At 39.8% G+C, this 23,114-nt stretch overlaps 1 protein-coding gene across 7 annotated transcripts in view; it reads right to left on the minus strand.

The window, feature by feature from the left end:
* Positions 1-23,114, minus strand: part of ENTPD5 (ectonucleoside triphosphate diphosphohydrolase 5 (inactive)) — a 42,978-nt gene that overhangs the window by 2,110 nt on the left and 17,754 nt on the right. For 4 of the 7 annotated variants that reach the window (XM_039232305.1, XM_039232307.1, XM_039232306.1 and 1 more), the window contains 13 exons: positions 20,904-20,966; positions 18,499-18,781; positions 17,567-17,646; positions 15,457-15,600; positions 7,639-7,714; positions 7,323-7,358; positions 6,918-7,006; positions 6,528-6,607; positions 5,869-5,930; positions 4,765-4,866; positions 3,666-3,806; positions 2,901-2,957; positions 1,567-1,682 (listed from right to left, as the gene is read on the minus strand). In XM_039232305.1, coding sequence (XP_039088236.1) covers positions 1,567-1,682; positions 2,901-2,957; positions 3,666-3,806; positions 4,765-4,866; positions 5,869-5,930; positions 6,528-6,607; positions 6,918-7,006; positions 7,323-7,358; positions 7,639-7,714; positions 15,457-15,600; positions 17,567-17,646; positions 18,499-18,715 — 1,200 coding nt within the window. In that variant the 5' untranslated portion in view covers positions 18,716-18,781; positions 20,904-20,966. Of the gene's footprint in view, positions 1-1,566; positions 1,683-2,900; positions 2,958-3,665; positions 3,807-4,764; positions 4,867-5,868; positions 5,931-6,527; positions 6,608-6,917; positions 7,007-7,322; positions 7,359-7,638; positions 7,715-15,456; positions 15,601-17,566; positions 17,647-18,498; positions 18,782-18,949; positions 19,004-20,903; positions 20,967-21,765; positions 21,788-23,114 lie in introns of those variants that run through there. The other 3 variants (XM_039232308.1, XM_039232309.1, XM_039232310.1) reach the window with 3 other exon arrangements.

Below are 23,114 nucleotides of genomic sequence, written 5' to 3' on the forward strand. Positions count from 1 at the left end.
AAATCCAAATATCTTAGGCACGCCTGAGTGGCTCAGACAGCTGAGTGTCCGACTTCGGTTCAGGTCATGATCTCCTGGTTCATGGGTTTGAGCCCCACATAGGGCTCTGTGCTGACAGCTCAGAGCCTGGAGCCTGCTTTGGATTCTTTGTCTTCCTTTCTCTCTGCCCCTCCCCCAATTGTGCTCTGTATCTCTCTCTCAAAAATAAAAAAAATTAAAAAAAAAAACTTAAAAAATCCAAATACCTTAGTACAAAGTTTAAGAGTTTATGAAATCTGTGTAACATAAGAAATGGGGCAAAATAAACTCATCTGGAATTGAGGAAACAGGAAGAGGAAGTGGTGCAAGCAAGGGCACTCCAATGTTTATTTTTGAGAGAGAAAGACTATGTGAGCAGGGGAGGGCCAGGGAGGGAGACACAGAATCTGAAGCAGGCTCTAGGCTCTGAGCTATCAGCAAAGAGCCCAATGTGGAGCTCGAACTCACGAGCTATGAGATCATGACAGGAATCAAAGTTGAACGTTTAACTGAGTCATCCAGGCAACCATGAGGGCACTTCAAACACAAAGCACAGCCTACTTACTTGACCCCCAAAGTGCAAAGACGCCTATGCCATACTTATATTTTTGTCACATCTCCTTTAATAGACTAGATGCTATTTGAGGACAAGATTTAATTTTAATCAATCTTTGTAACCATAATGTACAATTATACAATATGGTACAGAAAATATAAATGGGATGGGTAAAACATAAAAGATGTGTTTAGAATAGATAAATAAGTTACTACAAAGTGGAGCCTGCATGTGCCTAAACAAATGGACAGAGGCAGCAAGACAAAAAGGGACACAAGATTCAAGAGGCGCTAAATATATGAGGCACGTATAAAATATATAGGACATACTACACATACATAAGGCACTCAACATTAATGAGAACTTGAATAAGGGACTCACTGTGACATCCTTTTGTCCTCCACCAAATAAAACTATCTAAAGGGCTAATGAGTGAGTGAATGCTACTAGCCAGTGTACCTGCCCCTATGCCTCTCCAAATAGAGCAAATTTGTGTGATAGCCCCAGGCATCTTCTGTCCTTGTCTCCCGTTGATCAGCTCTAGTACTTATAATTGTACTATCAGCAGCAGAGAGAGAGGCAGGTCATATGAACCCAGGATTTAAGAAGTATTGCATTTCCAACCTGTCCATTTCCAACCTATCCTGTATGTTCTCACCTATCCTATTTCTTTCCTTTTGCTTCTTGCTTCTTGCCCTGACTTTTGAACTTGATTTAATAAACCATGTGACTTAGGCATCTTAATTTGGGATGCAAGCTTTTCTGTCCTGTGACCCCTAGGATACTTTGCCTGGGAACATATTTAGAAGTTACCGTTGCATCAAGCTAATTTCCCACATTTATAGTATCCTGCAGAGTGCCTTGTCTGTAGCCCTAATAAAAACACCTCATAATTCCATCTGTAGACACTTTTATTACTAAACAAGTTCTAAAATCTTCCTTATTTCCAAAAAAAGTAGACTGTTATATGAATCCGGTGCCCTCTTTCTTACCTGTAAGACAGTACTGTCTGCAAAGCCAAAGCCATCCTTCAACAAGGCTGTGATGTAACTGAGATCCATGCATAGGAAAGGACTGCCTGAGGTGAAGTTTTCCAAGTTATCACACACTGAAAGGGAGAGACAGTGAAGAGCAGAATTTCAGGAGTAGAATATTGCATTGTATGTTAATTAACCAGAGTTTAAATTAAAAATTGGAAACAAAAAAAGGAAAAGATGCTCAACATCACTCATCATCAGGGAAATGCATATCAAAACCACAATGGGATATCACTTCATACCAATCAGAATGGCTAGTATCAAAACAAGAAATAAGTGTTAGCAAGGATGCGAAGAGAAGGAACACTCATGTACTGTTGGTAGGGAATGTAAATTGGTAGTGCCACTAAGAATAACAATATCCTGGAGGTTCCTCAAAAAATTAAAAATAGAAATACCATATGATCTAGTAATTCTAGGACTTCTTATTTACCCAAAGAAAATGAAAACACTAATTCAAAAAGATATAAACACCCCTATGTATACTGTAGCATTATTTACAACACCCAAATTATGGAAGCAGCTCAAGTGTCCACTGGTAGATAAATGGATAAAGAAGATGCTCATGCACGCATGCGCACACACACACACACTGGAATATTACTCAGCCATAAAAAGAAAAATATCTTGCCACTTGTGACATGAATAGACCTAGAGGATATTACGCTAAGTTAGACAGAGAAAATGCCATATGATTTTACTTATATGTGGAATCCAAAAAAACCCCAAAATAAATGAAAAAAGAAAAAACTGAACTCTTATTAAATAGAGAGAACTGGTTGTTGCCAGAGGGGAGATGGGTAGGGGAATGGGCAAAATAGATGAAGGAGATTAAGAGGTACAAACTTCTAGCTGTAAAATAAATAAGTCACAGAGATGAAAAGTATACCATAGGGAATATAGTTAATAATACTATAATAATGTTGTATGGAGACAGATCATGACTATACTTATTGTGGCAATCACTGCGTAATGTACAGAACTGAATCTATATGTTGTGTACCTAAAACTGATATAAAATTGTATGTCAATTATACTCCAATAAAAGGAAAAAAAGGAAGAAAGGAAGAAATATAGGAAGAAGAAAAGGTCTTCATCATTTCCCCAAAGCTTCTTGTATTCCCATGGCTTTCTATGCCACTTAATGCTTTTAACTCCTGGCAAAAATAAGAAACCAGCCTTCTGAGAGGCTTTCTGCTGACTGTGGTGCTTTGGGTCACTTTAAGGTCACTAGAGTTGGCAGGCAAAGCCTCATGGACTCTCCTTCAAGGGTTTCCACTGGCACTTACCTTCCCTTGCTTTTCTTTCAAAATCTTCAACTTTTAAAACACCCCCCGTTTCATAATCTAAAATGAAACAGTAGCTGATGTCAAAAAGCCTTCAAGGAAACATAAGGAAATTCACCCTAGTGAAATTTATAATAATGAAAAATTAGAAGTAAAAATTTCCAGCATTACAGAATGGGATAAACAAACATGACATATCAATACAATACAACCTATGTAGTCTATTTTATTTATAATTGTTCTATGTATATTTAACCACAACAAAAAAATGACCTTTTAAAAAACTCAGAAAATAGGAAATTCATATCTCAGGCCATGACAGATCACATACATACATTCATTCACAGAAATAAGATAAAGCATTATTACTATTGTGATAAGGAAATAAAAGTTATAAAGAGGGGAGGAGAAAACTTTTTGGGGTAATGGACATGTTATTTTGAATTTGGTAATGGCTTAATGGGTATACACATATGTCAAAACAATAAATTATACACTTTAAGTATTCACATTTTATGTTGATTATCTCAATAAAAATTTTTAAAAAAGATTTCATATGTATTTGCTTAGGCCACTTTCTAGCTCCAAAAGATTCTAAATCATATTCATCCTTCCACTGCAGTGACTAATGTCATTCAATCGCCAGCAATGGAGAAGCAAGGTGATCACTTATGACGAAGCATTTCAAATACTCCTTTTCTCTCTTTCCCTTCCCCACCACAGCTTTGCCCAGCTTCCTCCCTGGACTGATACCTGGAGTAAACTTACCAATCATGTCTGTGTCAACAGCACGATCATAATAGTAAGAGAAAGCATAGAAGGAACTTCTCTGGACCTCATCCGGCTGGTGAAGTTTTCCTTGGACCACCCTCAGCACTTCAGTGTAGCAGGGCTCAAAGCCCATTTCCCCTGCCAGGACAAGAGCGTATAGGCACAAGGTGAGAAAAATGAGAGCTCTCTGAAGCAAGCTGTTGGAGCCAACAAAGATATAGCAGGAGGATCAAGGAAAGCAGATGCTGAAGCAAAGGGCTTACAAAGCTGAGCAAACTTCCATAGCCCTGTCTCTGTGAAGGAAGTGCTTCTGCTTCCCCATGGCAGCTCCCCTCCCTAACCTGTGTTCACCAAAAATAGCCATATGCAACCTGAAGCTACTGCCTAGCCTTATGTGCCATGGTAGTGCCATGGTATTTCCTTCACTGGAAAAATTGAGGTTTTTTTCTTGACTTTAAGGTCTCTGTTTTTTATAATACCTGAGATGAATTACTTTTCTTATGGTCTCAGTTTTAAATGTTACTATTATTTAAAAAGCTAAACAACAGGGCACCTGGGTGGCTCAGCTGGCTAAGTGGCCAACTCTTGATTTTGGCTCAGGTCATGATCTCACGGTTCATTAAGATAGAGCTTTGCATCAGATCCTGCACTAACAGTGCTGAGCCTGCTTAGGATTCTCTCTCTCTCCTTCCCTCTGCCCCTCCCCTGCTCATACTGTTTGTCTTTCTCAAAATAAATAAACTTAAAAAAATATAAACTTTTAAAAAGTAAAAAATAAAATAAAAAGCTAAACATTAACTGAATCTGAAATAGTGTTTCTCTTTGCTAAGGGCACAGACCCTTTAAAGCATCAGACCTAGGTCAAGAACAGGTTTCTAATGGGTCTACAGCACTTGGGCAGGGAAAGAGCAGGACAGAGTGACAGTGCCTTGTTCACTGTCACTTCACACTATCCCTTAAAGGCATACCAAGATCTATTTGGAATGAGTCCCTGCAAAAGACAAGCTTCTCTTAAGTTCTGAAAAACATTTCCTGTTGGACTTTTCCAGACTTCTACTGTAAAGGTAATTTCAACCAGTGAAAAAACATCACTTGCCTTCTTTGTTGCCACCATACTGGTATTTCACACCCCCAAAGATCCACTCTGCTTCCAACCATCTTGGTAGACAAGCACTTCGGAAAGTGTGTCCATCAATCCCTGAAAAAAGCCAGACCACAAACACAAAGTAAGAGGTGGGTGGGTGTGTGGGTGTGTGTGTGTGTGTGTGTGTGTGTCAGAGAGACAGAGAGACAGAGAGAGAGAGAGACAGAGAGAGAGAAAGAGAATGTGTGAAAGACACATGCACGCATGCACACACAAATGCAAGAAGCCAATAAGGTTGAAAGGAATTAACAAAGTAGGTAGTTCCATGATTGTGTCCTATGATAGGAATTCTTAACTCAGGGTTCATAGATGGGCTCTGTGGGGGTGGTGAAGCCCTTGAAATTATAAATATTTGTGCATATATGCATTTGGCAGAAGGATCCATGGCTTTTATCACATCTCAAAGAAATCCAAAACTTACACTGAAATAAGTTCCCTCCTTTCTAAAAAAAAAAAAAAAAAAAGGTAAAAAATAAGCTGCTACTTTTCTCAAAGTAATAGTTTACTGTGAGCCAGGCAGGCACCATAGAAAGTGCATTAAATGCAAAATCTCATATAAAGTGAGGAAAGAGGCATAGAAAGGTTAGCTAACTTGGCCCAAATCACAAAGCAGGCTGAACCCAGTTCTACCTGACTCCAAAAGCTGAGATCTTAAATGTTCTACCATGTTGGAAGAGGTGAATAAAGTTGTTCAGTTACTCCACTCTGCAAGTGGACTGATGCTGCTTCCTGCACCTCCCACGTAAAACTAAGGGCTTGAACAAGCTTCTGCCAAATTTCACTCTTTGAACCTTGAGTTTCCGCACAGTTCAGCCTCCTGGTCACAGGCTATTCCCCCTATTTATACAGCCTTCATTCCAGGAATGGTTAATAATGTATACCAAAACAACTGAACACAACATAAAGTAGAAAAGGAATTTGCTGTTATGTCCATTATGTAACACATGCTTCCATAAAGCTTTCCTCCACAGAATCACTGTCAAAGAAGGGGAAAGGAAAGCTGAATACTAGTGTCACTCTCACCATACCCCAACCAGCACAGGTACCCACACGAACCTTCTGTTTCCAGGGCTCCCAGGGTTGCTAGTCTTGCAGCTTTTAATCCAAATCCCAAGTAACTGTAAAATACAGGATTGACTAATTTCATGTTGGTCCTGAAGCTCTCCAGCCTAAAGCTACCTCTTTCCAAAGTAGCATGGTTTCTGTGTCTCCCTCTGAGGGAGGAAAACCTTGTTCTCTGCAACCTCTTCATCTTGTGTGGACAAGTGGTAATTTCTGCAGTTTAGATCAAGGCCATCCAGAACTTTCCATGCCTATGATCTAAAGGCCAGAAAGTGACACTTTCTATAGTCCGACCTTGGAAACCATCCCCAGGAAAGCTCTCATTATTTAGCTTCCAGCCCCACTGTGATCAAATCAAAGGCCAGATTTAGAACATCTGAAGGCAACTCAAAGGAGTTGGCACAGAGCTTTGGCTGAAGTTCATCCAAGTGTTCTCTCTAGAGAAAACTTTTAACTCTTTAAGTTATATACTTCTGAGGCCAAGAACGGAGAAACGTCTAGGGTCCTTGATCTATGGTTTTAGTTGTCACACTTTTGGGGATTGGCAAAAACTTTGTAAGACTGTCAGATGGAGTAACAGATGTGAAAATGCTTTGGAAAGTTAGGAGAATCATACAATATGAAATATTATTCCTCCCTGACCCCCTCCTCACCTATGTGTATAGAGCTTATAAGTGCTGTTAAACATCTCAAATGAAGTGAGGTAGCCCCTAGGGGTTTGTTCCAGGGTCTTCTGCAAATCAGAAAAAGCAAAAAGACTATTCAGGATCTGCACGTGTTGGCAGGTGTTACCACCACCATCCCTGTCCCTCCCCCAAAAAATCAGAGATGAAAGAGAAGACTAAGTTGCTAATCTCAAAAGGCTGGAAGAATCAAAAGGACTCTGAACAGTGAGGGGGCAAGGGGAAGTGCACAGTTATTAACTGACTCCACTCAGACTATTTGTGGTGGAGCTGATGTCTTAAAATGGGGCACCACTTTCTTGGCACCACCATATACTTGCCAAATGGGTTGCTAACCAGGCCTTCATATACATGACTCACCTTAAACTGGGGTAGGAATGTGATTTGGGTGGAGGCTCCCCCGAGGTCCAGGGTTCCCACAGTCTCTCGGCTGTGGCCATGTAGCTGACCTGTGAATGAGAGCCGGCTCTGAGTATCTTCTGCTTCCTGGACAGCTCAACACTCCTCTGTCCTGCTCTTGTATACTGCAGGTATTTTGTAAGTACTCTATCTCTCCCTGGCCCTGAAGACTATAGGTGAACACTAACCTAGAAGGACTCTTGCTGCAGCTGAGGCCTTGAAGATGGTTATGAACAATAACTTCCTATCTTTTTCCTTTCTTTCTTTCTTTTCTTAAAGCACAATGCAAGCAAAAAGAGATTTTTATGCTATGACCCCCATGTGAAACCCAGTTAATATCTTAGAATAAACTTAAGAAGGTATTACCTGTCAGAAAATTCACAGTAACCCAAGCTAATATGCCTGAAAGAGAGAGAAAAACAAGGATTACATCTCAGCGCATTTCCCCCTAATCTTTCTTGACCCAATTTTTGTTCTTTTTCTCTAAATTTTGTTTCTAAAACACGTTTTCCTTCTCCCTGTCCTTCCATTTCCTATTATTCCATCCCTCCTTGCTTATTTGTTTCTCCTCATTTGGTTCCTTTTACTTCCGCACCTCCATCCCTATTCCCAGTTCCTTTAATCTAAATGTTTACTAACCCTTGCCCACTTCCCACAGAACATATACTAACACCTCTCCCACCTTCATAAGATCCATCCATGATGCTAACACTGTCATTTGGTACCAGGAAAGGTGACTTCTTGAAGATTTCTCTTACCTAGAGAAAAAGGGAAAAAACCTGGATTCCCTAAGGCAATAAAGAAGATTTCCATACTTTGGCTATATCGTATAAGGTTTAGAAAACTACACTCTTCATTTCCCTAAATAAAATTTTAGTAGAACTCATTTCTTTTTTAAGTTTATTTATTTATTTTGAAAGAGAGAGAGAGAGAGAATGAGGAGGGGAGGGGTAGAGAGAGGGGGACAGAGGATCCAAAGTGGGCTGTGAAGCAGGTTCTGTACTGACAGCAGAAAGCCTGATGTGGGGCTCAAATTCACAAACCCTGAGATCACAAGCTGAGGTGAAGTCAGACACTTAACAGACTGAGCCACCTAGGCAGGGATCCCTAGCAGAACTCATTCCTTTTCTCTAAAAAACCAGAGAAGGGAACTACAGAAACCATTGTTAGTTTCTTGTAAAAACAAAACCACAGGGATTTCTCTGACGTTAAAATAAATCCCAACCAGGGGTACCCGGGTGGCTTAGTCGGTTAAGCGTCTGACTTCACCTCCCATCAGGATCTTAAGGTTCATGAGTTTAAACCTCACAACGGGCTCTGTGCTGACAGCACAGAGCTTATTTGGATTTTCTCTCTCCCTCTCTCTCTGCCCCTCCCCTGTTCATGCTCTCAAAAATAAACATTAAAACAATTTTTTAAATAAATAAATCTCAACCACTGTCTACATTTATAGGTGAACTGGACCTAAGGAAGGGCATACATTTGACTCAGCTCAAATCAGGATCCTGTAATTTTTTTTAAAAACACCTTATTAATCTTGCCCGGGCACACTGGAAGCTAAGAAGACCCTTTCCCACTTCATTTCTTAGATGACAAGATAAACAGATGACAGAGAAGAGTTGGCGTGGACAGTTCCTGAGGCTACAGAAATATTCTGCTCTCCCATCGAATTCTGCATGTCTTTGCCCTTGCTGGTAAAAAGGACTCATGTCCATGGGCTGGAGTACTCTCAGCCCGTTAGATTCATGGCTGAGGCCTCAAGGATCCAGAGATCTCAGGTCTAGATTTATTTATCCTGTTTTAGGAGATGGGAATGAACTTCTTACACACTCTTCACTCTCCACAAATACAGGTCAATGACATGGGTGTTATGTCTTATTTTTTTATATGATTATCATGAGGCAGGGGGAGACTTTCCAAACAGGAACAGAAGGAACTCTGGTCTACTAGCTGTTCTCATTCCTGATAGGATGAAACACTTCATATGGTGACCTCTGGACCCTGTTTCATCCAGGAAAATGCAGTTAAGTGATCTATAAACAAGCTTTTAAAGATAAGATAGATAAGCAAACAGTAATAAACACAGAGAGTTCCTGCTCTTGCCCTCTCCACTCTCCCTTGCTCACAGTTTATTCTCAACACAGAAGCCAGAGTGTGCTTTTAAAACAGATGTCAGATACTGCCTCTCAAGACCCTCCAATGACTTCCTTCTTGGAGAAAAAGCCAAAGTCCTTACACTTGCCTTTTAAGGCCCTACATGATCTACCCCTCACACCTCCTCTGATCTCATCTCCTACTTCCCTTCCATCAGTCACTCCCTTCCAGCCACACTGAACCCCTGAATGCTGTTCTTTGAGTATACCAAGCATTTCCCCTGATTTAGGCCTTTCACCTGCCACTGCTTTAGCTTGGAATATTCTTCCTACAAATGTCTTGTATAGCTTGCTTCTTTACTCCTCTCAGGTCTCTGATCAAATGGATCGTATCCAGTCTTCCCTGACCATCCTATTTAAAATAGCAACCCTGTAGATGGACTACCAGCATTCCTTAGCTCCCTTTCCTTGCTTTTCTTTCTCCGTAGCATCTACAGTACCTGACATACTTTGTAGTGAGCTGTTTAGTTGTTTATTTTTTGTCTCCTTGCAACCAGAATGTAAGTTCCATCGGGGCACAGACTATCATTTTTTGCTCTAGGCAGCATATCCCTGGTAACTTCACCAATGTCCAGCACTCATATGCTGAATAAATGAATGAAGAATCAAGATTCAGATTCTCATGCAGACGTGCTAGGCAAACTGTCTTTGGACAAGGGACTTAAATGCTCTGTGTTGACAGTCAAAGGAAATGGGTTTTGAGCTCTGAATTAGCACACCTATAATACAGAATATGTCTTTGTTGTGATTTTTGTTATAAAGGGATCCTACCTATAAATATTCTTCATACATAATTTAAATCTTATTAGTCTCCATGTTTTTAAAATAATTTTTATTTAAAAATTTTTAAATGTTTATTTTTTAGAAACAGAGACAGAGAGCACACAAGCAGGGGAGAGGCAGAGAGAGAGGGGGACACAGAATTGGAAGCATGCTCCAGGCGCAGAGCCTGATGTGGGGCTTGAACCCATTAACTGTGAGTTCATAACCTGAGCCAAAGGTGGACACTTAACTGACTGAACTACCAGGCACCCCTTCAATAATTTTTTTGAAGTTTATTTTTTATTTATTTTGAGAGAGAGATAGAGAGCAAGTGGGAGAGGGACAGAGAGAGAGGGAAGCAGAATCACAAGCAGGCTCCATGCTATCAGCACGAAGCCTGATATAAGACTCAAACTCACAAACCATGAGATCATGACCTGAGCTAAAGTCAAGAGTTGAACACTTAGCCAACTGAGCCACCTACGCACCCCTAGAGTTTGCATGGTTTTTGCAAAATAAGTATGTTCGATAATGCTAAAAATACTAAGTTTAAAAAAAAGCTCTATACTTAAATTTTTTATCTGAGTAAGTTTTTTTTTTTTCCTTGGATTTGACAGATATATTTATTTATTTTTCTCTTAAATACTTTATTGTCAAGTTGGTTTCCATATAACACCCAGTGTTCATCCCCACAAGTGCCCTCTTCCATGCCCATTACCCCCCTTCCCCTCCCCCCAACCCCATCAGCCCTCAGTTTGTTCTCGGCATTCAAGAGTCTCTCATGGTTTGCCTCCCTCCCTCTCCCCAACTATTTCTCCCCTTCTTCTCCCCCATGGTCCTCCGTTAAGTTCCTCCTAAGCCTCCTATACATGCAAACATATGGTATTTGTCCTTCTCGGCCTGACTTATTTCACTCAGCATAACACCTTCAAGTTCCATCTATGTTGCTACAAATGGCCAGATTTCATTCTTTCTCATTGCTATGTAGTATTCCATTGTATATCCTAAAATCTGTATGGAACCACAAAAGACCCTGAATAGCCAAAGTAATATTGAAGAAGAAAACCAAAACAGAAGATATCACCATCCCAGACTTCAGCCTCTACTACAAAGCTGTAATCATCAAGACTGTATGGTACTGGCACAAAAACACACAGAGACCAATGCAATAGAATAGAGAACTCAGAATTGGACCCAAAAATGTACAGCCAACTAATCTTTGACAAAGCAGATAAGAGTATCCAATGGAAAAAAGGCAGCCTCTTTAAAAAAATTTTTTTTAAATGTTTTATTTATTTCTGAGACAGAGAGAGACAGCGTGAGCAGGGGAGGGTCAGAGAGAGAGAGGGAGACACAGAATCTGAAGCAGGCTCCAGGCTCTGAGCTAGCTGTCAGCACAGAGCCTGACACGGGGCTTGAACCCACCAACTGTGAGACCATGACATGAGCCAAAGTCAGACACTTAACCGACTAAGCCACCCAGACACCCCGAGTAAGAAGTTTAAATGGATGGATGATCTTTAAAAATCTCTCACACTTAAAATTCCATGATTCTTCTCAAAAACCTTATGCTGATATGCTACTAAAAGACAACTGAGTCAATCAAGAAATCAAAGAAGAGGGGCACCTGGGTGGCTCAGTTGGTTGATCTTGATTGTGGCTCAGGTCATGATCCCAGGGTCATGGGATTGAGCCCCATGTTGGGCTCCATGCTGAGTATGGAGCCTGCTTAAGATTCCCTCTCTCCCTTTGCCCCTCTCCCCTGCTTGTGTGTGCTCTCTCTAAAATTGAAAAAAATCTTTTTTAATTTAAATTTTAAAAAATCAAAGAAGAAATTAAAAATTACACGGAGATAAATGATATTGAAAACACAGTGGTCTAAAATCTTTGGGATGTAGCAAAAGTGGTTCTAAGAGGGAAGTTTAGAGCAATACAGGCCTATCACAAGAAGCAAGAAAAATCTCAAATAAGCAACCTAACCTTACACCTAAAGAAGCTAGAAAAAGAATAAAGAAAACCCAAAAACATCAAAAGAAAGGAAAACAGTATAAGAGCTGAACTAAATGATACAGGAAAAAACAAAACAAAACAAAACAAAAAAAACCAGATCTATGAAACCAGGAGCTGGTGCTCTGAAAAGATCAACAAAATTGATACACCTCTAGCCAGATTCATAAAAAAAAAAAAAGAGAGAGAGAGAGAGAGGGAGAAAATTCAAATAAACAAAAATACAAATGAAAGAGAAGAAATAACAATTGATATCACAGAAATAAACCATAATGAGAGTATTATAAAAAATTATAAGCCAACAAATTGGAAAACATAGAAGAATATGTTTCTAGGATAAATTCCTAGAAACATATACCTCCCAATACCAAAACAGGAAGGAAGAGAAAATTCAAGCAAATAGATACCCAACAAAGAAACTGAATTAGTAATCAAAAAACTCCCAACGAACAGAAGTCGAGATCAGATGGCTTCACAGGCAAATTCTACTTAACATTTAAAGAGGTAATACAGATGGTTCTGGGAGAACTGGACAACAACATGCAGGAGAACTGGATAACAACATGCAGAAGAATGAAACTAGATCACTCTCTCATACCATATGCAAAAATAAACTCAAAATGGATAAAGGACCTGAATGTGAGAGAGGAAACCATCAAAACCCTAGAAGAGAAAGCAGGAAAAAAATCTCCTTGACCTCAACCACAGCAATTTCTTACTTGACACATCCCCAAAGGCAAGGGAATCAAGAGCAAAAATGAACTACTGGGACCTCATCAAGATAAAAAGCTTCTGCACGGCAAAGGAAACAATAAGACTAACAGGCAACCAACGGAATGGGAAAAAATAGTTGCAAATGACATATCAGTTAAAGGGCTAGTATCCAACATCTATAAGGAACTCATCAAACTCCACACCCGAAAAACAAACAATCCAGTGAAGAAATGGGCAGAAGACATGAACAGACACTTCTCCAAAGAGGACATCCAGATGGCCGACAGACACATGACACGATGCTCAGCTTCCCTCATCATCAGGGAAATACAAATCAAAACCATACTGAGATACCACCTCACGCCGATCAGAGTGGCTAAAATGAACAAACCAGGAGACTATAGATGCTGGCGAGAATGTGGAGAAATGGGCACCCTTCTACACTGTCAGAATGTAAGCTGGTGCAACCCCTCTGGAAAACAGTATGGAGGTTCCTTAAAAAAATTAACAATAGGACTTCCCTATGACCCAGCAGTAGCACTGCTAGGAATCCACCCAAGGGATACAGGAGTGCTGATGCACAGAGGCACATGTACCCCAATGTTCATAGCAGCACTCTCAACAATAGCCAAAACATGGAAAGAACCTAAGTGTCCATCAACTGATGAATGAATAAAGAAGATGTGGTAAAAAAATACAATGAAATACTACATGGCAATGAGAAAGAATGAAATCTGGTCATGTGTAGCAACATGGATGGAACTTGAGGGTATTATGCTGAGCGAAATAAGTCAGGCAGAGAAGAACAGATACTATATATTTGCATGTATGGGTGGATTAGGAGGAAACTAACGGAGGACCATGAGGGAGAAGAAGGGGAAAAATAGCTGGGGAGAGGGAGGGAGGCAAACCATGAGAGACTCTTGAATGCTGAGAACAAACTGAGGGCTGATGGGGGTGGGGGAGAGGGAGAGGGGAGGCTTTGGGTATGGGGGAGGGCATTTATTGGGATGAACACTGGGTGTTATATGGAAACCAACTTGACAATAAACTAAAAAAAATTAAAAAAAAAATAAAAGTTAGGTATCCATCCTCACCATCAAAAAAATAAATAAAGAGTTAATACCTATTCTTTTCAAACTATTCCAAAGAATAGAAGAGGAAAGAAAACTTCCAAATTCATTCTATAAGTCCAGCATTACTCTGTTACAAAAACCAGATAAAGATACCAAAAAAAAAAAAAAAAGAGAGAACTACAAGCCAAAACCTCTGATGGAGCAAAAACCCTCAACAAAATACTAGCAAACGAAATCCAACAATACATAAAAAAACCATTTACCACGATCAAGTGGGTTTTATTCCCAGGATTCAAGGCTGGTTCAATATTTGCAAATTAATCAACGTAATGTATCACATCAATATGAGAAAGGATAAAAGCCATATGATCATTTCAACAGAGGCAGAAAAAACATCTGACAAAGTATAATATCCGTTCATGATAAAAAAAAAAATAAACAAAATGGGTTTATAAGCAACATGCCTCAGCATAATGAAGTCCTATGTGAAAAGTCCTATGGTAACCCATAGTTACCATCACACTCAATGGGGAAAAACTGAGAGCTTTTCTCCCAAGTTCAGGAACACAACAAGGCTGTCTACTCTTTTTTTTTTTTTTTTTTTAAGGTTTTTATTTATTTCTAGGAGAGAGAGAGAGAGAGAGAGAGAGAGAGAGAGCGTGAGCAGGGGAGGGTCAGAGAGGGAGGGAGTCACAGACTCTGAAACAGGCTCCAGGCTCTGAGCTGGCAGTCAGCACAGAGCCCGACGCGGGGCCTGAACCCACGAACCGCGAGATCATGACCTAAGCGAAAGTCGGACGCTTAACCGATTAAGCCACCCAGGCACCCCAAGGCTGTCTACTCTTAACCACTTTTATGCAACATAGTACTGGAAGTCCTAGACATGGCAATCAGACAACCAAAAGAAATAAAAGGCATCCAAATTGGTAAAGAAGTAAAACTTTCACTATTTGCAGATGACATGAGACTACATACAGAAAACCCTAAAGACTTGACCAAAAACTGCGAGGACTGATAAATGAATTCAGTGATGTTGTAGGATACAAAAACAATGTACAGAAATCATATTAATGCATATTAGTATGCATTTCTACATACTAATAATGAAGCAGCAGAAAGAGAAATTAAAATAATTTCATTTACAAATGCATCAAGAGGTGCCTCGGTGGCTCAGTTAGTTAAACGTCTGACTTCAGTCAGGTCATGATCTCGTGGTTCATGGGTTTGAGCCCCACATTGGGCTCTGTGCTGACAGCTCAGAGCCTGAAGCCTCCTTTGGATACTGTGTCTCCCTCTCTCTCTGCCCCTCCTCAGCTCGTACTCTCTCAAAAATGAAACTAATGTAACACTGTATGTTAACTATACTGGAATTAAATAAAAATTTAATTTAAAAACCTTTATGCTGAGAGGAAAAAAGATGTAAAAAACATAAACTGTATAATTCCATTTATACGAAATGTAAGAACAAGCAAAACTAATCTACAGTGATAGAAAGCAGGTCAGTGGTTGTCTGGCTTCAGGGGAGGAATAAACTGACTGCAAAGGTATGCAAGGAAACTTTTGTATTTGTCAAAAATACAAAACATGTTCTTTAGGAAAAGCTGTATAAATTCAAGAGTAATGTTTAAAAACGTGAGTAGCTAGAACAAGAGACCAGTTACCGCAGTGCTTCAGCAACGGTGGAATACTAAAGGCAGCAGTCACATTGCAAAGAACTAAAACTCCATAAGGAAAGTATTCACAAAGGGAAAAAGAATCATCTGACATGCAAAGGACTTCGAAGATTACCTCATAGAGCAGAGCCTGGGCTTTTTGTTCTGGCAGTAAGCGCAGTCCCGCTGTTGCCTTCAGGACCACTGGTGTTCTTTTCCAGTGACTTTGTGGAATTGAATCTTTGGCCACCTCTAAGAGTCCTTGGACAGTCTCAGCACCCTTCAAAAGAGATGACCCACTCATTCAGTGGATAGTTCATTTAGTGGCAACTGTCTATTCCCTCAACATGTTCTGGGGGATAATAGAAGTGAGGAAGCAGGGGGCTCCAACCACTCTTTGCGCTATAGGAGAAGAAACCTACAGAAGTAGGCTTCTTTGGAGAAAAATCTATTTCATTTTGGTTGAATGATAAAAAATGATTTTTTTTATAGCATGGTCATTTTAACTGATTGTTATTTTGTGTTTCATAAATTAGCTTCAGGCTAGAAAGTTTGGTACAGTGAAGAAAACTGGATTTAGGGGCGCCTGGGTGGCTCGGTCGGTTGAGCCTCCGACTTCGGCTCAGGTCATGATCTCATGGTTTGTGGGTTCAAGCCCCGCGTTGGGCTCTGTGCTGACAGCTCAGAGCCTGGAGCCTGTTTCAGATTCTGTGTCTCCCTCTCTCTCTGACCCTCCCCTGCTCAACTGTTTCTCTCTCTCAAAAATAAATAAAACATTAAAAAAAAAAAAAAACTACTGGATTTGGAGTTAGAAGACTTGCTAGCCCTGTGGCTTCACATAGGGACTTGGTTTCCTCAACTCTGCAATGGGAGATATGCCTCATCCCACTGCAAAACTGCTAAGTGCATTACATGAAGCAGACTGCATGTAGGTGCACACAAATGCTGGTGTAGCTGTTACTATGCTACAGGTTTTATGATCTCTGGGAAGGACAGAACCTACCAGGTTCATTTTTGCATCACACCACCTACACACACAGGACAGAGTAAATACTCAATTTATGAAATTAAAAACCATTATTTTAAAACCACTGTTTTCCCTGAGTGAACATCTAACAACATACTGCTACCTCTCAATCATTATAATTATTAGCAACCACAACAAAATCTTCTCTAAATGTCCAATCAGTTTTTGACAGCTCCTAATTTTCTGATGCATTTACCATTTCATACTAGTGAGCTGAGAAAATAAACATCTTCCCAGGTCTTCAAGTTCGGGCCATTCTTTTTCCTAAGATTTTAAGTAATCACATGCTCTACCAGCTGAGCCAGCCATGTATCCCAAGCCATTTTTTTTTTTTTTTTTTTTTTTACAAATAGTTTATTGTCAAATTAGTTTCTACATAACACTCAGTGCTCATCCCCAAAGTGCCCTCCTTCATGCCCATCTCCCCCTCCCCCCCACATCCATCAGTCCTCAGTTTTTGTCAGCATTCAAGAGTCTCTCATGGTTTGCCTCTCTCCCTTTCCCCCACCATTTCCGCCCTTCTTCTCCCCCTATCCCAAGCCATTTTTAATAGAAGTTTTTCCTTTGGTTAATGACTATGCTTGTAACAATACCTTTACATTTGCTACCAAAGTTCAACATTCTGCCTTATTCTATTTGAGTACAGCCTCTGACACATTGGGTATGGCATGTTATGGGTGCTCAAATGTGAAATACAGTCATGACAAAACTCTCTATACATCCTCAATACCAAAGATTTTTGTTTTCATGAGTCCTTCCCTAATTTCTACAGTATAGGCATGCATGATCTGTCCTATATCAGGGTACCTTGAAATGAAGTTCATTGGGTCTACTGTTCCTCAACTGCCATGTTTATACCTCATACCTTATAGAACTCCATGTCTATCTTCTCCATCTACATTAATCAATGCAGTTGATGACTTCAACTCAAAGTCTTAAATAGTAAATACAAAGGGAGCAATCTCCCAAAAAAATGGTATCATCCCTGCATATCCACAATCTATTCTAGCTTCATTCTGCCCAAGCCCTAGTGAGCTTGGGGTGTACAAGTATAGCTGAGTATATCTGAAGACATACTCAGAGTATAGCTGAGGACAGAAAACTGATCTTACACATGTCCTCAATATCAGCCCTGAACAGCATGAGATATTTAACAGCAGCAGCATGGTAAAGTTAACAAAACATTGAGAATTTAAACATCTAGTTATAAAAAACTCACCTGCTTAGGTTGATCTACAAAAGCAGAAAGTCCTGGCTTCACAGAATCAAAAATTTCCCCTTCCAGAATTGGAAGCTGGCCTATTTTGTCCACGGAAGAAAACAGAAGACAGATGGCTGGTTACCAAAAGCTAGCCTGTTTCTGATAGTGGGCTCTCTATCATATGACCTACTAGATTAACCTATTCCTCCAAGCCATTGCAAGTAATCCCACCTGTGAGGAGTGGCTTGTAGGAGTATTGATTAAAGGGACAGAAGATGACAGGCAATTCTTGAGTCCCTCTGCCATTTCTCAGGGTGGACACCTCCTACTCCTGCTCCTAAGCTCTATATGTAACCTGAGAACACTGGAAATTCAGAAAAAGTTAATCTTCAGGGTCCTCTCATCTCCTTCTCCAAGGATGGCAGTGATTCTCTCTCAAGACCACGTCCAATATTCTCAATATTCTGGACCCTGAAGGATCAACTACCTTTAGAGAAAAGGACAAATTACAATTATATTTATTGAACATATAGGTTTCAGATTACAGGCAACCCAGATCTCTTTAATTTCACAGTGAATTAAAGTATATGTTCAATTATCATCCAAAATTAAGATTCTGTTATTCATATTGGGGTGTCTGGGTGGCTTAGTCAGTTGAGTGTCTGACTTTGGCTCAGGTCACAATCTCACGGTTCATGAGTTTGAGTCCCACATCTAGCTCTGTGCTGATGGCTCAGAGCTTGGAGCCTGCTTTGGATTCTCTCCCTCCCTCCCTCTCTCTCTGCCCCTCCCTCACTCATGCTCTGTCTCTCTCTCTCTCTCAAAAAATAAATGTTAAAAAAAAAATTCTGTTATTCGTATCACATACTCTTAGCACATTCGTTTCTAGAAGGAGAGGCTGAAGTGTAGATTAATAGGCACTGATAAGGGGGGATACAAGTTGCACTTACCTGGTATTTTCTGCACAAAGGTGTAAACATGAATTCGTGTTCCAGTGCTCCCTGCATCAAACATAATTCCATACAATGTGCTAGCACTGACATTCAGGGGGCACATGGAAGACAGGAAGACACCTTCAAACCAAGTCCGTTGGTCTCTGTGGAAGACAGTGCTACAAACACAGGATGTCACCAGCATGAGAAAGGCTGCCCTCCATGCAGTGGCCATTCTCCTCCCAAGATGTGGTGAGTTTAGGCTTTTGTCGTAGCAGTGCTGTTCACACACCTGCAGTGGCTTATAGGACAAAAGACACACACAGTTAGATGAACTGGTCTTTGGTTTAAACACCTACTATAGAAATCCCACCCCCTTCCCTAAGATATTCTTTCTCTATTTTTTATAAGCAGCCAATGAGCTAGATCATAGTAACATAGGCTCTTGGCACCTCTTCCTGAAGAGTACCTTGTTGCAATAGAAAACTAGGATTTAAAATATATTTCCTTATTCTCTGCTTTCAGTTGTAAGGTGGATCCCTCATGCTCAAGGCTCTCTGCCACCCTGCTCTTATTGTTGAGTCCAATTGTCTTCTTTCCATTTTGACAATTTTGTCTTTATTTTTTTTTTAAGTTTTTTTTTTTTTTTTTTTCTAGGAGAGAGAGAGAAAGATAGCGTGAGCAGGGGAGGGTCAGAGAGAGAGGGAGTCACAGACTGAAACAGGCTCCAGGCTCTGAGCTGGCAGTCAGCACAGAGCCCGACGCGGGGCTTGAACCCACTAACCGCGAGATCATGACCTAAGCGAAAGTCGGACGCTTAACCGACTAAGCCACCCAGGCGCCCCAGACAATTTTGTCTTTAGATCATATATTAACCCTCTCTCCCTCCCACTTTCCTTCTCTTTTGTCTTTTTTGATTGATAATGTTTCAATTTCTGAATTAAAGTTATAAAGTTACAAAAAAGTTATAAAATCACTAGTATCTGGGTGTCCACAGGCTTCTGCTACCTGTGACCAATAATATTGCCAGTGGCTTGTACATACAATCACATTTTACGGAAATCAACTTAATTTAAAAACACTTAAATGGACCATTATAGGTCTTCTTTTTTTAAATTTCTTTCTTTCTTTAAGTAATCTCTATATCCAATGTGGGGCTTAAACTCACAACCCAGAGATTAAGAGTTGCATACTCTTCCAGTCCAACTGAACCAGCCAGGAGCCCTGACCATTACAATTTTAAAAAACATATTTCACAGGTTTCAGGCCATGATATCCTTGTAAGAAGTGAAAGCAGATTGGCAAATTAAGCCAGAGAGGCTCAATGATTTGTTGAAAGTCATAAAGCAGGTCAATGATGAAATCTTGATCAGAAATCAGTCTTTACCTTGGCCAATCTTTCTTCTTCTCTGATTCTAAAACCCTCCCTTATGGTAAATTATTGCTTATATTTCTTTATATGTTCATAGCAAAGACAAAAATCTTAGCATTAGTGTTCAGCATTACTTGTTTTAGATCATTATAGCAGTTTGAATACAAATGATACTGAAAACCTGGAGTAGGGTTACATGCAAAAATGTCTCTTGGATAAGCTGTATTTTCTCTGCTCTAGGCTCTATTTTTCCTGGTATTCATGAAGAATGCCATATCGATCCTCTAACATGTAAGGCTTCAATTAATGGCCCTTTATGCATTTTGCTCAAAATAGTTTTGAGAGTTCCATTCCAGCTTTCATCTCTAGACTTCTCCTTACGTAAATCACAGTAACTAGTTACATAAGATCTAATTCCGAAGTTCCTATTGTCTGGTTCCCTTATCTCTAATAGAATACTCAGTATATTTGGTTCCCTTATCTCTAATAGAATACTCAGTATATTTGGAGTATAGATGGAGGATTCTCAGTCATTCTCAAGTTTGTTGACCTCCTAGGGTTCATTTTATCAAAATGCCTCTCTTTCCATAGGTGACATATTGTATAATATAATGCAAATTGAGGGGTGCCTGGGGACTGAGTTCGAGCCTGCATTTGGCTCACTCCACTGACAGCACAGAGCCTGCTTCCAATCCTCTCTCTGCCCTTCCCCTGCTTGTTTAATGTTTAATATTAATGTTTAAGTATAATGTTTAAAATGATTAAATATAATGTTTAAAATGTTTAAAATAAACATTTTTAAATAATGCAAATTGAAGTTAATTGCATTTGGAGTTTAAAATTTTTTAAACTACAGTAGTTCTGAGGTACTAAAAGACAGAATTAGAATTATCAGTTTGAACATAGTTCAAGGCTGGAGTTCTAGTCCATAGTTAAGAATAAAGGTTTTGACTAGGGGGGAAAGAAAACAACTTTTTGAGTCTCGAAGAAAATTTTATCCCAGGAAAACAACACTGAAATAGAGCATCTGCTTGGCCAGATTCATACTCACATCTTAAATCACCCTTTGGCTGATTCTTCTTTTACAGCAGACAGACTGGTCATGTAGATCAATCTAAATAAGTGAAAACAGAAATAACCATTTCAGATTCTTGGAGTATTAATGGATCCTTGCCATGACGAGATTTCAAACTATATCCAGTCCTTGGTCCCTTTTCTCCCTCACGAAGAGCATTTAGGGCTCTCCAGTCACCAGCTTTCCTCCACCTCTGTGACTAATTCCAGAGCAGCAGCTTAGGGCTCTCTCATTTTTTTCTCTATTATTGTGGTTTCTGGAAAATCCTCTCCAGCTTCTATTTCCATTAAGCAAACATCTGTTTTTCTTCCAAAAGAGATTTCACGTGGAAAAAAAATGCATTCTAGGTATCTGTTTTCATGAAGTGAAAAAGTGCAGAGTCATACCAGGTGTTTAGTGTGAAACTAAACAGAGCTTAGAGAAAGCAAAGGATGAAAACATAAAATGCCCCTTCTGCTTTTAATCCCTACTTTCTAACACCACTTCCACTCTCATTTTTCTTTAAGAGTAGTTAAGAATGGTATTAGAAAGGCTTACAATTTAGAGTGTGTAGCATGGGATCCTCTCTTACATGACCGCAGCCTGCAAAGCTTGCTCGTTCACTTCGTTAGTCTTCGCTCAAATGTCACCTTCTTGAGACCTTCCCTGTCTATTCAATTTAAAAGTACAGCCCACCTGGCTACATGCACATCTTCTATCTTCCTTTCCTGTTTATTTTTTTTCCCCATAGCGTTTTCCACCTTTTGTATAGTTTACTACTTTTGTGGGATTTTTCTTCATATTCCCTGCTCTGTCCCATCCTCATGTAAGGATGACTTCTTTCCAAAAGGTTAATTACATTCCCACTGGAAGATCACGATTCCAAACTTCCAAAGCAAGACTGTTTCTTCAAATATGTCAATTATATGTTTTATATGCTATTCAAAACAACACAGATAGTCAAGTTTACTTTCTACAGACTGGGGAGTATACACATCAGTATACTGAAATTCATTCCTTTCAGAAATGATCTTCTCAACATCTCTTGCTCACTCTCTCATTCACCCCCGTAAAGCCTCCTCTTCAATTTTTTTGAGACCTTGGTGCTAGCTAGTGTTTGTCACTATTCTCATTTCCTTCCAAGGTCTTTTCAATATTATCTTTGTCTCTATAGGAAACACTAATACTCCCTGGTCAGCTTCCCCAGAGCTTCACACTCCAGATTCCCTTCTTCCATGTCACCCAGACATACCACAATCTCACAGAACCTGGGCCCCATTTGGGTGCTCACCTGCTCATGTCTGCCTGTTCCCGTGAATCCTTGCTTTCACTGTTGGTTGCCTTTTGCTCTTTGCTCCTATTTCAACCCTTCTAATCAACCAGGTTCGTGAACCACATTCACCTTTGTGCTAGGTTGCAACCAACTACGTGGCATTTTGCTAACTTACTCCCTTCTTGATCTTTCACTCCTACCTTATCCACCTTTTTCTGGGTACACATGATTGTCTGGTTCATCTACTTTTATAATAGTTAAGTTTCAACTTAGTAGATTATTGTTTGTAGGGCAGAAGTTGCTTAGGAACTGAATTCTGTGTTTTTATGCAGGATATTACAGGTTATATTTACAATTACAAAATATATAACTATGTAATAATGTTATTAATTCCCTAATTATTTCATGTTTTTACAACCTTAGTCCACTCCTTGGTAGCTTCTTTCCTTGAGATGAACTTAGAAACCTGGACACTGAATTGTCTAATTCATAAGCATTTGCTGAATGTGGAACACCTGGGTGGCTCAGTTAAGCATCCAACTTTCAGTTTCAGCTGAGGTCATGATCTTGTGGTTCATGGGATCAAGCCCCATGTTGAGCTCTAGGCTCATAGTTGCACAACCTGCTTGGGATTCTCTCTCCCCTTCTCTCTGCCCCTCTCCTGCACATACGTGCATGCTCTCTCAAATAAACTTTTAAATAAATATTTTTTAAAAATTAAAGTAAATAAAAAGGTCATATATTTAAAAAAAATAAGCATTTAAATATATACCAGACATTCCTATCTTCTAGATACAAAAGAGGAATTAGATCCAGGCCCAACTCTTGGGGAAACTTCAGCTTCCTAGAAGAAACAGCCAAATAAACCAACAGCTATACTGTACATACTGTGGTAAGTTCTCTCATGGGAATACGCATAGAATGTTTTAGGAATG

The sequence above is a fragment of the Hyaena hyaena genome, unplaced genomic scaffold, assembly GCF_003009895.1.
Source record: "Hyaena hyaena isolate Hyena2069 unplaced genomic scaffold, ASM300989v1 scaffold_65, whole genome shotgun sequence".
In the NCBI taxonomy this organism is placed as follows: domain Eukaryota; kingdom Metazoa; phylum Chordata; class Mammalia; order Carnivora; family Hyaenidae; genus Hyaena; species Hyaena hyaena.